The 15,553-nt window shown below is 36.2% G+C and overlaps 4 protein-coding genes across 11 annotated transcripts; 2 read left to right on the forward strand and 2 right to left on the reverse strand.

Annotated features, from left to right (window-relative positions):
• Positions 1-2,435: 2,435 nt before the first annotated feature.
• AT5G12910 (Histone superfamily protein) lies at positions 2,436-2,831 on the forward strand (the record flags this gene model as incomplete). Its single annotated transcript, NM_121294.1, has 1 exon — positions 2,436-2,831. One exon carries the CDS (start codon positions 2,436-2,438, stop codon positions 2,829-2,831), a length of 396 nt encoding a protein of 131 aa, NP_196795.1.
• AT5G12920 (Transducin/WD40 repeat-like superfamily protein) lies at positions 2,732-7,908 on the reverse strand (the record flags this gene model as incomplete). Of its 8 annotated transcripts, NM_001203369.1 has the most annotated exons (21): positions 3,047-3,262; positions 3,479-3,605; positions 3,702-3,790; positions 3,888-3,951; positions 4,045-4,110; positions 4,239-4,330; positions 4,519-4,584; positions 4,712-4,801; positions 4,932-5,061; positions 5,150-5,241; positions 5,420-5,500; positions 5,650-5,724; positions 5,824-5,921; positions 6,379-6,466; positions 6,645-6,678; positions 6,829-6,866; positions 6,948-7,001; positions 7,107-7,203; positions 7,505-7,558; positions 7,644-7,766; positions 7,825-7,908. In NM_001203369.1, 21 exons carry the CDS (start codon positions 7,857-7,859, stop codon positions 3,191-3,193), a joined length of 1,665 nt encoding a protein of 554 aa, NP_001190298.1. In that variant the 3' UTR covers positions 3,047-3,190. The 8 variants fall into 8 exon arrangements, with proteins under 8 accessions (NP_001330839.1, NP_001330841.1, NP_001330842.1 ...); NM_001343251.1 differs by lacking the exons at positions 5,420-5,500; positions 7,505-7,558 and adding an exon at positions 7,277-7,351 and having other exon boundaries at positions 2,947-3,262; positions 7,674-7,766; positions 7,825-7,859; NM_121295.5 differs by lacking the exons at positions 5,420-5,500; positions 7,505-7,558 and adding an exon at positions 7,277-7,351 and having other exon boundaries at positions 4,673-4,801; positions 7,674-7,766; positions 7,825-7,859.
• A 255-nt stretch (positions 7,909-8,163) lies between these two features.
• On the reverse strand, positions 8,164-10,650 carry AT5G12930 (inactive rhomboid protein). The gene is made up of 6 exons (NM_121296.4): positions 10,134-10,650; positions 9,571-9,783; positions 9,368-9,472; positions 9,156-9,275; positions 8,980-9,066; positions 8,164-8,860 (listed from the first exon to the last, which is right to left on the reverse strand). The coding sequence occupies exons 1-6, from the start codon at positions 10,494-10,496 to the stop codon at positions 8,429-8,431; spliced, it is 1,320 nt and encodes a 439-aa protein (NP_196797.1). The 5' UTR covers positions 10,497-10,650; the 3' UTR covers positions 8,164-8,428.
• Positions 10,651-12,962: 2,312 nt separating this feature from the next.
• AT5G12940 (Leucine-rich repeat (LRR) family protein) lies at positions 12,963-14,420 on the forward strand. Its single transcript, NM_121297.3, has one exon. The coding sequence runs from the start codon at positions 13,056-13,058 to the stop codon at positions 14,169-14,171; it is 1,116 nt and encodes a 371-aa protein (NP_196798.1). The 5' UTR covers positions 12,963-13,055; the 3' UTR covers positions 14,172-14,420.
• Positions 14,421-15,553: the final 1,133 nt, after the last annotated feature.

Genomic DNA, 15,553 nt, shown 5'->3' on the forward strand with positions numbered 1-15,553 from the left:
TTTCATTTTTTTTCTCACTTTTCTCATTTTGTTTTTTGGTTAATATGGTAACATATCAGAATTATTGAACAGTTTACAAAAGCTAATTCCAGTTTTTTTACATAATTGTTATCTTATCTACTGCTAAACACATTTCCACTGTTTTATGATGTTATTAATTGTAAATCAAAATGTTTATCTGAGACATGATTTTCTATAAGCTTTGTTGTATCTTTCGGATAAATGGGTAAGACAATTGTTGGATATAGATTACTGGATTTTTTTCCATCCAAACATCTATTATTAAAAGAAAAACAAGAGTATGTGGTTTGTTCTAGGGAATTCTATTACTAAAGAGATATGTGTTATTCATTTAAAAGCTCTAGAAAATCAAAGATTATTATACTAAGAAAATAGGAAAAACTAAAACTAGGGATAATATCTATTTATGATAAATATATACAAGTCAGCATTGATATTATTATGTAGGAACACAAAAACAAAGAGAAATGCTATCCCGTTATACATTGTAAATTTGTATATTATAAAGATTTTCAAAATCTGTATACTTCAAAGAATCATATACTGTAGTTTGTTGACAAAAGAAAAGTCATAGTCTAAAATGAATTTTATATAAATGATTAAAATGTCTTTCAATAGTAACAGTGTAACACACATGTCATTGGAAAATATAACAAGGATCAACTCAACTGTTTCAAAATCTATAGCAACCACTTAGAGACCTCAAGCAAAATTAAATGATTATGGTGTATATTCAAGTCAACATCAATTTGATAATATTAGTAGGTCATATATATCTTAGAAGAATGGGTAAATTACAAAAAGAAATAGGCCATACCTTAGTTAAAAAAAGCTAGGATGACTTTCTGACAAAATGAATTTTGTTTAGTAGAAGATAGAATTCCGTGTGGGACTGACCATGTCTTAAGAGTTGTTTTACAATAATGTTGTAAAGTCGAGTTGTTTACATCAGCAAGAGAAGAAGAAGTCAAGAAACTAAGAAAAAAGGATTACACTGTTTTATTTATTTAATGATGAGAAAATCATTGTTAAGTAATTGTGCTTAACTTTCAAAACCAAACCCACCAAACCCATATATAAAGTACAAATAGCCTAAACCTAATAAAGCGTTTTGAAAAAAAACTTCCACATGCGTTAAAGTATGTAATGCCTTATAGCCTTTTTGCCTTTTCTTGCGAATGAACCGGGCATTTGTTTTTTACTACACTTCTTTGTTACCATTTCTATAAGGTTGATCGTTTTTAAACATATTTCTTTCAACAGTCTCAAAATGTAATCAGTTGGGTTTTGACTTCTTATCCATAGTATTCTAGATTCTTATAGATGATGTTACAAGTACAAAAATTTATAAGAATTGATATAGCTACTATATTTCCAACACATAATTGGGTTGTTTCAGGTGTTAAGCACGTTTAAACCAAAATAATTTTTTAAATATACGATTACTGAAAAAGATTTGTATAATCTCTACTTAAGAATCACCTGTTTCACTTCCATTGAGATCCAGCACTAGTATAGACCTATTATACTATGGGCTTTTACATCATTGTTCTATCTACCGGGCCATACATGCTATTAAAGATCTATTGAAGCATTATAGTTTCGAGGATAGGTTTTTTCAAAACCTAGATATATAGAAACTTTTTCTTTTGGACAAAAGATAGAAACTTTATTGGTAAGTATTTATGAATGCTTATTGGTGCAAACTGACGATGGGTTAGTTTTAGTAATTCTATCAAAGTAGTTTGCATTTTGATTGGTAGTTATAGTCTTACAGAGCCCGTCTTGAGGGCAAGCAAATAAAGCATGTGTTTGCCTCTGTAGTATAAGTAAGTTCTCGGTCCATTTTTCACAAAATATCCTTTAGGTAAGATAGTGTACATAATTGTATACGTGAAAGTACTCTAGTGTTGGAATCTCACATTTACCTCATTTCTTACTTTTGTCTTTTAGTCGATTTTTTTTTTTTTTTTTTAACGTCTGAATTTTTAATTAGTTGATTATTTCATAGGCCCAATATGTTTTATTTATTGTAGCCCATATATTTTCAAGGTCAGTTGACACAGTCGCAACGGAAAAAAAGATCTCAAGCGTTGATTTTGAGACTAATCGACGGTTGTTTTAGTTTTGAAAGGTGAAAGCAAATCAATGATCTATATTTATCGAGCGTTGGTGCTCAAACTTATAGACGGTTATCTTAGTTTTGAAAGATGACAGCAAACCTATGGTCTATATATAGTTGTTAAATCATTATTCATGCGGATAAGAAAATCTTAAAATTCCTTTTAATCATAGTTTCTTCCTAATTTTCATTTAGATTCTCCACAAATAAATAAATGTCTCCACCCACAAACTCTCAATACATATCTTTCACCATCAAAACTTTTTTACATATCAAAGTTGATTTGCTCACTATGGCTCGTTCGAACCAGACAGCTCGTAAGGCAACAGGAGGTAAGGCTCCACACTTCGCCATGAGAGTATGGCAACACTCAACTCCGCCGCTTAAGAAACCATATAGATACAAGCCAGGAACAGTGGCACTCAGGGAGATCAGGAAGTACCAGAAGACCACAGACTTAGTTATAAGAAAACTCCCTTTCCAAAGACTGGTGAAAGAGATAGCTCAGAGTCTCAAGGCAGATCTAAGGTTCCAGACCGGTGCTGTTTCCGCTCTTCAAGAAGCCGCTGAAGCTTTTATGGTTGGAATGTTTGAGGACACCAATTTGTGTGCCATGCATGCCAAAAGATCAACTATCATGCCTAAGGATATCCAGCTCGCTAAAAGGCTTCGAGGCGATAGGGTTTGAGATCATAATAATGTGTTTTTTAAAACTTCGGAATTAATATTCCGATTGAAATGTACTTCTAAGCTTGTTAGAAAGAAATAAAATGTTCTGAGATTATTGAATAAATTTGAATTCCATCCTGTTCGCTCTGAGCTTAAGAAATAATTGTTGCATGTTTACATTTTGTAGTTTTGAGTCGCACTGTTTATGGAAACGAATTTAGCAAAATAAGTATGATATACAACAAGAAAGAGCATTTTCAATGTTGTGATGAGTATACTCTTTTTGGAACATCCATTTAAGCAAAACTTATATATTCATACATAATCTCGTGGCTGATTTCTATGTTACAAACCTACGCCGAGTCCAGCTAGTAGATGCTACAATTCACCTTCTGCAGTTTCTGATGAAGATGAGCAATGCATCTGAGCGATCAACAGCAAAGACGAATTCTGCAGAATCACCATTTCCATTCAAATAGTGACTTATCACTATTGACACTTTGTCTTTACCAGATATAATGCACAATGCCAATTACACTATTCTATTACTACTACTACCAGACAACAAGCCCATTTGTTTCACTGGTTTGTTTTGTTAGCCGAGAACTACTAAAACTAATATAAAAACCTAAAATAGATTAAGATAATTTAAGCAAACTTGAATACCTGAGTTCCAGCTACGATCATGCCGTTGAGAGGATGCGCAGCACAACCTGTGACAGTTTCAGACAATGAGACAAACTTGTTTCTGTGATTACACTTGTCTCTCTTCTCATTTCTCTGTGTATCCTCACTGCAAAAATATATTAGCAATATCAGGAATGTGGCCATGAAGTTTAGAGGACATAGGATATATATCGGGAGTTTTCATTTTTCAAGAAATCCTTACTCGTAGTCAACATGACAAGGAGACCTGGAGCTTGGATGAAAATCAAGAACATGAATCCCTTTCTCGCTCATGGACCCAACCACATAAATCTGCGATATGAATCATATAAGTTATAGAATAAGCCAAAATAAGATCAGAAATTTTTCACTTATGAACGTTAATGGTAGTACAAAGTGTAGGGCTTACAGATGATGTTGGCAGCCATGATGGCTTCCGCAAGATTAAATCAGCTGAACTGTTGGAACCATCCCTAGTGAACCAAAATCCATTACACTTAAAGCTTCTTTTTTACCTTTTATCAATTTAATAAGCTTGAAGTTCCTAAGTTTGCTTATAAACTTACAACCATGCTGGAGGAGGGCAATGTACATGAGTAACTTCAGATTTATATATGTCAAGAACACCGGACCTGCACTAGAGATATCCACCAAAGGAAAATGATAAATGATATAAAATCAACAAAACAAAACATGAAAGTAATATTTTCTTTAGTCGTTTTCCCAAAATGAAATGACCTGTTATGAAAGAATGACTTACCAACCATCGTCAAGGTGAAATGCAAGTTGATGAGGAGAGGATGGGTTTACATCAATGGAATGGATTTCCTTGGGAACGATTTCTGACTGTGCCTGAAAAGTATTCATGGAAACTTATTCTCATGCTGCCAAAATTTCAGTGTGATCAACTGCTGGAAGTTTCGGGGGTAACATGATTCCCACATTACAAATTTTTATTTAAAAAAAAAAAAACCAAAGAAGCAGAAAAAGGTTGCTGAACGATGAAACAAGTGAAATGGAAAACAAAAGACAGAACTTACCTTAAGAGATGCAATTTTCTGCAGCTTCGGTGCAAGATGTAGAGATGCTAAAGGCAATTGGCTCATCTGAACGTTACCAATATCATAACGTGATCAGAGCCAGAGAACACAAGAATGAAGGTAAATTCATGTAGATATTACAGATGAAATATACTGCCATAGCCAATTCCAGCTCGCCCCTTGTAAGACTTACATCTTTGCGGCTCTGAAAAGCAGAAGAGTTTCTTCCTCCACGAAGGTCCCAGATATGAATGATTCCTTCTTTACCAGCTCCAAAAATAGTCTAAATGGTAGATGAAAGAAACGCAGTCTAAAATTTTGGGTCCTTACTAAATTTGAAATCAAAGTCTTACTGCAATTTCAATGATCAGAAGAACTTTACTGGGCTTGGGGATATTTTACTCTATGATTACCTGATTATCCACATATATTTGAATACTCTTGATCGAATCATATCTGTCTGTTGAAAGTTCAATGCATGGAGACACTCCTGCTCTTCGATCCCACACATGAACCATACCAAGTGTATCTGGAGAAAATATTCTGCTAAAAACAAATGCAGAAAAGTCGCTGAAGAAAGTAGGTAAAATGAAGCTATAAATGTTTTTTCATCACAAGGAAGAATACAAACCTCGAATCCTCATCACTTGTAATGGCAACATCAGATAAACCTCTAGAAATTTTGCGGCCAATAATCGATAGCTTCTGTCTAGTTTGCAATACCTGAATCACAAATAGAAAAATAATTGAAATGTGGGTGAAAGGTTATGAATATTTAGCAGGGCTAGCCTAAGTAGAGCAGACTAAAACTAATGATAAATTGATAAGTCTTACCATGGCCGTGTCAATTCAATTAATAATTGACTGCCATTCTTCTAATCGTGATGGGAACAATAAATACACTCTTCGGAAACCATGTTGGAACGGGAATTTTGCAATTGCCTAAGATAGAAATACGGCGATACATCTGTGTTTCTTGTTTCTAATATATAAAATATAAATTGAGCTAACAAGAAGAAAACCTACGTAAGTCATGATGATGCAGTCACACGAGTTGTAACCAGAAACAATTTCATTTGACAAACAACCATATAACTGATATCCATGTGATCTCAAAGTCAGAAATCATACCTCAGTTGGTTTGGGAGACATGTAACTGATATCGAAGATAAGCACTTGATCATGTTTCCTTGATGTACAGGCTACCTATAGGAACTATAAGTACTCAATAGAAATGTTTTTAACTGAGGTTTTAATAAAAAGAAGATGTCAAGATGGGCATTGTATTGACTATTAAGCATATACCTCATTCTGGTTTGAAGGATTCCATCTAGCAACATCAAATTCTCTACCGGGAGGGTAAGAGAAATGCACAACATGCTTACTTTCATCTTCCGCAGAACCTAAGATTGATGACTCAGTAAATTACTCAGGATTCAAAACTGTAATGAATAAAGGTACAAAAACTTGTATAAGAAGCACACAGTGAGCAGACAGACTATAAACGTATAATCCAGAAACACCACCATCATTGATATTTAAAAATATTATATACCTTACTCATATAGACTCTAGTTAAGTAATATCATTGACAACTGGTGTTCAAAAAATGGGAACTTTGTTCTCAGTTACAAGACACTTGAGTATTTAAGACTGAAGGTTGTTTAGCCTTGCCAAAAATTGAAACCTTCACAAAATAATGAGGAGCTGCGCACTATACCAACGTAAATACAAAGCTCAGGCAAATATTGCTGCCACATTTGCGTGAGATTTGAGTGAAATGAATGCTTAACTAAAGACAAAAGAAAAGCTTTTTGAAAAAAGAGACACGTAGAAAATGAGCATAGATCAAAGCTTCACCTGGGCCAAGCTTACTCTGGCAATATAGAGATTCAAAGTCATGCACCATCAAGCATCCTGATCTTGTGACAGACACTAAGAATATACCCTGGAAACAAATACCTTTATCTAAGAAATGGTAACAAGAAAATCGAAGGAGTAGAAACTGAAGGCAAAAATAACACAAGGACTTGATGAGAACTATCTCTCAGACATAGATCAGAAATGATGAAATAACATTGAACATGTACGGAAACAAGACCAAAAGTATTGATGAGAGAACGAACCCGGTTATCAAAATCAAGCCCTGCAACACCTCGCCTGGAAACCATAGAAAAAAGGTCCAAAGGGAATCAAATAACAATCTATCAGACTTATTACCAATTCATCTTCAAATTCTACATACTCAAAAACGAGATATAATGGTCAGAACAAAATGAAACAATTGAAACCACTAGAAAGTGTACTGACATTGTCGGGCATTGATATAGGCTTTGGATCTGCATCATCTGAAATACAAATTCTTAGCTCTCGACAAGAATATTTGAAAACGGAGAAACTTTACAATAAATCAGATGAAAAATTCTTACATGGGTTATACATGGGTTCTCGTTCAAGTGATAAAAATGTGAAAATTTCCCAATCTTCGCAACAAGGAACACCCAAAACAAAATCCCAATATGTCAACAACTTTAAAGGATAATTAGTCTCAGGAAAAAGTAAGATTGAAAACGAAGGGAGCGTAAAACCTCCGAGTAGGAATGAGCAACTCGAGAATAGAGTTCGTGTCGGTACGCTGAATCCAATCGTCCATTCACTTCGATTAAAGATCGCTTCCATGGTCGCCTTCAAGGGGAAACAATCGCCAATCAACGAACAGAGAAGATGAGAGAAATAGAAACTTAGTAGATTGAATTACCTGACCGTAGTTCTAGATTTTGCCGGCGATGGTTCCGGCGAAACTAAGTATTTCTCCATTGATTTTTGACCTCGACTGATAATTTGGGGATTCTTAAGTTAATTTTCCCGCCATTCACTTCTGGGTTTAAGTCCATAACTAGTCCAAATAAAGTCGAATTTATAAGCCCAATTAATAAAGGCCCATTTTAAAACTAAATGGGCCATTCACAGTTTATTTCTTCTGTACACAGTATCTTCGCTTCCTTGACTTCCAAGCTTTAGATCTCGAACTCTTCTCAAGCTTTGAAACTAAATGAGCTGTTTTGCTCACATCAAGGACGAAGATATTCCACTACTTCAACACCATTCAACGACCAAGAACCTACTAACAAAACTGCAGCCTCCTATGCCTCCACTGGTATCTCAGCTTGCTCTTCTTGATCAAGTCCATCCTCACTTTATGGCCAGTTTCCACCGCTTTCAACGGGGATGATACAACCTGGTAAGATCTAACTTTTAGCAAGCAATACCCAAGTTAAGTGGAAAAGCCGGACACTGACACATTACAACGTGGGAGCAGGAGTGTCTTTGTGAGAACGCATGGAACTGGTTTTCAATCTCTTTTACCTCTTTTTTATGCTTAAACATGACTAAATTGACTTAAGTTTTCTTATACTCATGATGTCATGTTTAAGCGCTTTTAGTTTACTTAAATCAGGAACAAATCTTTTAAGCATTACATGAACTCTTGCATTGAGAGTGTCAACCATATTGAGATAGAAAGACAGGTTTGTGTTTGCCTTGTGGTCCTTTCTTCTGTCGGCTTTTAATTACCTCGGAAACATTATTATTAGTTTATTACATTAGCATAAAAGAAACACTCAGTTTAGTGAGAGCTATTGATATGATGAAGTCAACACAAATAACTTTTTTTATTATATTATACTCTTTAGCTACAATATATAACTCGAGATTCACCAACTTCACATCTGGCAGCTGGTTCTGCACTTCAGACATATATTAAACAGGTCCAGTCATAACTTACTCAAACAATTTTAAATTTGAACTTAACAAACTAACTATGGATCTCTTGTCTAAACTTTTAAGTACAATTCAATGGTAATTTTTGTTTTTTTCTCAGAGCTTGAACTTATCAGCAGACCAATACTTATTAAACCCATCTCTTATGTGAACCAGAGGAATCTCTTGGGATGGTCTGAATTGGCCTTCTAGGTTTCTTTGAATCACCTGTAGAGGAACCCCGTCTCACCCTTGAAGAAGAAGAAACTGAAACAGGCTTCCGAGTAGTCGATGGACTAACTACTGAAGGCGGCTTTACAGATTTCACAAGTGACGTCGAGGATTTAGCTGGCGCTGATTTATTGGTTTGTCCCAAAGTTGCGGGTTCCTCCTTTACGGAATCAACTGGAGCCTCCAGCACAGCTCGCTGGGGTGTGTTTACAGTAGCTTCTGAATCAGAGGATGAAGAAGCTGTAAGAACATCCATATCATAAAGAAGATTATCCATTCTCATTGGGAACTCATGGGTATTTGAGACTGCAGGTGAATAGGAGGACCTCCGGAGCCTAGTGAGCTGTGTGACCTGCACATTTGACAACGAATGGATGGTATCACATACAACGATTTTTAGTACTGAAGTTGTTACCAAGAAAAATCGAAAGTAAGGCTCTGGAACTTGTAAAGGTTGGTTAAGTTTATCACCTTGTCTTCTAACACCAATACGTCTCTCTTGAGCTTCTTAATTATCGTTTTTTTCCTGCTAATAATCTCTTCAAGCTCTGTTTCTCGCTGTTAAAGAGAGAAGAAACATATGTTTGTGTAAGTCATATGGAAAAAAGTTTAATGGCGTTTGAAAAAGTCTAGGAATCCACAATTACTTTTGAACCAGCTTTGTTGGTCAGCTGAAGAAATGAAGTTAAGTCCTTTATTGTTGCATCTTTCTCTTGACACTCCTTTCTGAGGGAAAGCATGTCTTGGTCGAGTGAAAGACTATCAAACTGCAATAAATATTTAAACCAAGTGAGTATTCATTTGCAACAAGATCCACCACAAAGATTGTTTCAGCAAATTTCACATATTCTTAACATACATGGGTTTCTGCAGCAGAAGTGACACTAGAACACCAATCTGACATGTAAGACATACGCCTTTCCTCTGGCTCTGCATCAAGCACCAGATTTGTGGGAGCTTTATCCTAAACAGTATAATCAGTGAAAACATGTTCAATATAAGATCATATACAGATGCTCAGTGATTGCCATGGAAAAGCAAAGAGCACACACACAAACACACCTGTACAGCAGGTGACGAGTGATGATGTTGATCACATAGCCAGCAGCCACAATCTACGAAATTAATCCTCTCAGATCCAAACTTTTCTTTAAGAGCTGACTGTGGATAATCATGATCTGAGACCTTTGATACAGCTCCAGACTGATCCTTGGCAAGATTTAGCTCATGACACAAATCATCAAGCTTTTGTTGCATGCTTGAAAGAAGCTGATCCTGAAAAAATCAACACTTGCAGTTAAAGAACACACCAATTTCACAGTAAGAACATCTCTTAAAAATTCAAATACAAAATGGATGCAAAAGGTCCAAGACTTCATCAGTGAAATCATTGTTAAGTCAACACATAGAACACTTAAAAACATAGAGATCTAGAGAGACAACACACAAAAATTGTATGAATTAAACACTAATGTATGAAATTCAAAAACAAGTAACGGAAATTGAAGCATAATTGAACAAGATCACGAACTAAAGCAAAGTACTTTAAATTTCCGAGAAAAACGCTAATTTTTTTAATCTGTCAAAGTAACGAAAAATGTCTCAAATCCCTAGCAGATACTCACCCTAAGATCAACTGATTTCTGGAGCTGACGAATGACACCATTCTTCTTCGACTGAGCGGCGGCGACACCAATGACCGCCACAAGCAGGAATCTTTGGTAAGGCGTGAAGAGCTCCCACGCAAGGGATTCCTCTCTGCTCAATCCGCCGCCGATTGATCGCGCTGAGCTGGCTTCATCGGAATTGACGAGTAAACCCTGGAGAGAGATGTAAGCTAGCGGGGGAGACGATTGTAGAGGCTGGCAACGACGGGTAAAGTGAGTAGAGAGGCGACGAGTATACGGAGAGAAGAAAGGGGCGAGATGGACTGAAGCATGCGGAATTGGGTAAGACCCGGGATCCGGATCCGAACCGGGTTCATTCATGGACGAGCCGAAGAGGAATGGAGGAATCAACGAGGTTCGTTCGTCTTCAAAGAGAGATTTCAATTCTTCAAAGAGAGATTTTTTCAATTTTCAATATTCAATATTCAATTTTGGGTTCTTTGGAGTTTTCTGTAATTTCAAAATGTGAGATTTCCCCCGTAAGGAAGGTGATGCGACGTTCATCGTCTGGGTCTACATTGAAGCCACGTATTCATTTTTTTGCCTTTTTGGTTCATTTTCTTTTTACTGTCTCTCTTGTACTTTTCTTCACAGCCACATTTTTCTGGTGTTTTGATTTCCAAGGTTATTGTTTTGAAAAAACAAACATATATGTTTTCTGCTTATTCGTCTTTTTGTTAAGATTAATCGAGTAGTCCTATATAGAAAAATCATACTTTTATTTGTCTTTTTTTGGAACTTAATAAATAGTTATAGACACATTCTTTGAAAAACATTAGTCCAAAACTCACTTGGTCTCTCTCTTTATTTGTCTTGGGTTCTACCTTTCTGGCTCTCCTAAAATATATCTCACCTTCACCTTGTGAATTATCTCAGCCAGTAGAGCTCCAGTTCACCGTTACGCTTTGCATGGTGCGTCAATACTTAACCTTTATTCGCTGGTCTATCTCTCATGTCAGTCATGTGCTTGCTCATGCATTATTTACGGGAACCACATTTTTGTATTAGTTCTCATAACCCTTAATTGGGTATTTGATTGAACCACATTTTGCAAGCATTAATACACGATTACACGTGACGTCTAACGGTCTAAGTGATATATCCTCCAGTGATATAGACACGTGCTATGCCCTAGTCCTTGGGAAATCGACCTTTCTTTTTGTTTTTCTTCGTTTTCTGAATTATGAAAAGTCGTCTGTTGTTGACTCCCCTGCATACTACCTACATTTTTGTAAGTGTTATTCTATGCAATCAATCCCACAAATTTCTCATCTTTTTGCACTCAAAACACAGTTTACTAATTTAGTTTGTCACGTCAACAAAAAAATAGCCGACAAAAGTTATGTTTTGTGGATGATCATTTCATAAAACTTAATTGTATAATGATTGTTGTCATCATAATCCATGTTAATATATTTCAATCGACCGATGATTTATATGAATCAGTTTTTAAAGTTCTAATACACGGCAAACGAACGTCAAGCACATGCGCGGGCACATGAGTTGTCTTTTGAATAATCAAAGCCATTAATGTCACCCTTCTGACTTGACACTTCCTTCTAAATCTCTTGATACAATTATAACAACTACTAAATCTCCGAATCACGTTTACTCTAGCTGCTGTCTCCAAACCTGTCCTGTTTTTAGGGCCGACCATGAATTTTAAGATATATCTCAAGGGAAATAACTAAATACGCTAAACTACGTTGTTGAATTAAGAAGTTGATTTTCAACGTCTACAAACATAATTTCACTAAAGGTTGAATCTATTAGCGTTTCTGTTTGACGAAAACAAACGAACAGTTTAATCTTCCGCTGGTCTATGGACGATAAAATGAACAAGACAAAATAAAACCTTACATATTTGAGTCGTTGTTCTTTATCAAAAAAAAATAAAAAATTTGAGTCGTTGCTCGTCAGATTTTATGTCACTAGACAGCAACGAAAACAAGCACATAATAATCAAAACCGTAGCAGAAAATGCCAATCAAAGGTAAATTATGGTTCATGGAGGCAATTTGCAAACAATGATTAGGATTGTGTCATACTGTAGAAAAAATTAACAAAACAATTTTTTTATTATTCATTGACTCGAAGGTTGAACAAGAAGGTCGAAAAAATAAACATCTTTACATGGGGGTTCATATTATTTATGTACAAATTGCTACCAAGGACAAAGATCACATGCTCATCTACAACGATAAGATCAATGAATTTGACAGTATATTAATAAATCATGCATCTATACATAAATAAAAACTAGTAGGAACTAGTCTAGTCAAAAAGTACAGTATTATGGACAAGATATGAAACTAGCTAGGATAATACTAATTGCTGTAGCTTAAGCCACTTGAATGTTGTCCCTCATTATTATGTCCAAAAAATTCAATGTAGACAAGAAAAAAGAACTAATACTAATATATGTCTTGCCACGATTGTTACTTTAATCTCATTTTTCAAATATTATGGTCTCATATAGCCAAATCTGTAATTCTTATATTCCAGTACGTATGGAGAGACTCGGGAGAGTCGAACCAAGAACATGCTCAGGCCTTCTGAGTTGTGACATAGATAGTACAACCAGGCGACCGAGACAAACAAAACCATGTTATTTGTAATGAATCATAATGATCCAATCTTGACCACACACAAAGAAAAGTCTGATAATAATGAAACAAATGAGCATGCAAAGTATGTGACGACGTGGCAAAAAATGAGAAGGTTCAACGAAGCAACAAAAAGAAGTATTTCGTCGTCTTTACTCCCATCAATATGTGACTATAAATAAAACCATATAGTTAAGTCACACTTCCATGTCAACGTGCTTCAACCTATGTAAAGCTAAAAAAAAAACACATCACACAAAAGATTCTCTACACTATGGATACTAAGAAATCGTTAGTGATCCTATTGACTAACGTCGTCGTCTTCTTGCTTCTCTCCACGACTGTCCATTCTTGCTTACCGTCCGACCGAGCGGCGCTTCTAGAGTTCCGAGCAAAGCTCAACGAGCCCTACATTGGAGTTTTCAACACATGGAAAGGTCTAGACTGTTGCAAAGGCTGGTATGGTGTGAGCTGCGATCCCAACACCCGTCGAGTCGCCGGCATTACACTCCGAGGTGAATCCGAAGACCCGCTTTTCCAAAAGGCGAAACGGAGCGGACTAATGACCGGCTCCATTTCGCCCTCTATATGTAAGCTCACTCGTCTCTCCGGTATCATCATCGCTGATTGGAAGGGAATCTCCGGTGTGATTCCTAGTTGCATTGAGAATCTCCCTTTCTTGAGACATTTAGATCTCGTCGGAAATAAATTCTCCGGCGTGATTCCGGCGAATATCGGGAAGTTACTGAGGCTTAAAGTGTTGAATCTAGCTGATAATCACTTATACGGTGTGATTCCTCCGTCGATCACGAGATTAGTGAGTTTATCGCATTTGGATCTCAGGAATAACAATATCTCGGGAGTCATACCGCGAGATATTGGTCGTTTAAAGATGGTGAGTCGTGTCCTTTTAAGCGGTAACAAAATCTCGGGTCAAATACCCGATTCTCTGACCCGGATATACCGGCTCGCGGATCTTGAGCTCTCGATGAACCGACTCACCGGTCCGATTCCGGCTTCGTTCGGTAAAATGTCGGTGCTCGCGACTCTCAATCTCGATGGGAACTTGATCTCCGGTATGATTCCGGGGAGTCTATTGGCATCATCGATCTCGAATTTGAATCTGAGCGGGAATCTTATAACCGGAAGTATACCTAACACGTTTGGACCGAGATCGTACTTCACGGTGCTGGATCTTGCGAACAATCGTCTTCAGGGACCGATTCCGGCGAGTATCACGGCGGCGTCGTTTATTGGTCACCTTGACGTGAGCCATAACCATTTGTGTGGGAAGATTCCGATGGGATCTCCGTTTGATCATCTTGACGCGACGTCGTTTGCTTACAATGCTTGTCTTTGTGGAAAGCCTCTTGGGAATTGTAAGAAATAATTAATTAAATTATTGTTTAAAGATTTGAGGGAATCATTATATAGTTTGATTATGAATATTATTACTATAATTTTCACGTTATCAATGTAACTATAAGCAATATTTTTATCTGGTGTTTAAGTCTTCTTGTTTATCTGTCTTGATTGATTCTCAAACTATCATCAATGAGACACCTCGAACCAAATGAAATGAGCTAATAGGATAAACTTTTCAAATACGAGTTTAGAAATGTGGACCGACCACGCTTGTGAGATCAGTAAAGCCCGGGATACATTCAACCATTTGTTCTGACTAGACTTTACAAATATGGACTATGGTATGCATATTAAATTCGTCTCCTTACATACAATTCAAAACAGTTTGGTTAGAAGTGTAAGTGTGTAACACTTTTAAGATACGTTTTTTTCTTGTATCTCTTGTTTTGGTGTGTTTCACTTAGAGATTGGTTTCATTCAAATTTCAGTTAGTACATTTTTCTGTTGTAATGTTAAACCAGAATTTGTGTCTATGTCCATTTTCTTTGTGACGCCAGGTCTATATGTCCAATTAGGTGGTCTACTTAACAAAACATATTTAAGTGGACCGTATAGGCCAAATTGGTTTGGTGGGCTTGTATCCAATGTCGGTGGTGCACCATGCATAAGTAGTCGTCTTTTGGAAGAACGGAAGATATAAATATTGCCATAACTCCACAAGTTTTTCAACTGAGTTTTAATTAGTCGTAAATCAATATTGACGTAAAAATATCTCACACCTTTAAGCAATTCTGTGATGACCGCGTTGCTGATCATAGCCTCCAAAGGATGTGCAATGAACTATAAATTTTGCGATGGAATTAGTCAAACTACATTTTCTTTGTGATGATCTCTTTGATCCGTTATTGAACACACATTTCATATTTCAAAGATAAAGTAAGAATATTGACAAAGTTTCTGATAGATTACTCTATAGCACAAAACACAATAGTCACTACTAGCTAGATTACATAAATTTATTCATTAATGGTATATTGATCTAGATTCTGTTATAAGTAATAATGGCTAGCTTGCCCGGTAAAGATCATCACAACTATATAGTAGACATAGTTTTTTTAGAAGAACAACAAGATACGACACAAAGAACACGTGAATACCGTGCGGGAGAGAATTGCACAACAAGTATGTGATGCTTCTAAGTCACTTTTATTATTAACAGGAATACCGTACATGAGAGAATTCCATAACAAGTTTGTGTGCAAAGTATGCTTTGAAGCATCCTATTAGTTAAAAATATTAATGGTCCATGCTGATTGTAAAATTTCTAGTAATAATTGTTTCAACGTAACTGGTTTTAGACAAACGTATTGACATATGCTTACAAAAGCCTGTTTCTTAAGTGTTGAG

The sequence above is a fragment of the Arabidopsis thaliana genome, chromosome 5 (genome assembly GCF_000001735.4).
Source record: "Arabidopsis thaliana chromosome 5, partial sequence".
Lineage (NCBI taxonomy): Eukaryota > Viridiplantae > Streptophyta > Magnoliopsida > Brassicales > Brassicaceae > Arabidopsis > Arabidopsis thaliana.

Bases quoted from the DNA above. Each gene is read 5' to 3' on its own strand.
- AT5G12930 (NM_121296.4), bottom strand. From the start codon at position 10,496: ATGAATGAACCCGGTTCGGATCCGGATCCCGGGTCTTACCCAATTCCG. The intron at 9,784-10,133 runs GTGAGTATCTGC...TGATTTTTTCAG, and splicing joins AGAAATCAGTTGATCTTAGG to GATCAGCTTCTTTCAAGCAT. The intron at 9,067-9,155 runs GTAATTGTGGAT...TCTCTTTAACAG, and splicing joins CCAACAAAGCTGGTTCAAAA to CGAGAAACAGAGCTTGAAGA.
- AT5G12940 (NM_121297.3), top strand. From the start codon at position 13,056: ATGGATACTAAGAAATCGTTAGTGATCCTATTGACTAACGTCGTCGTC.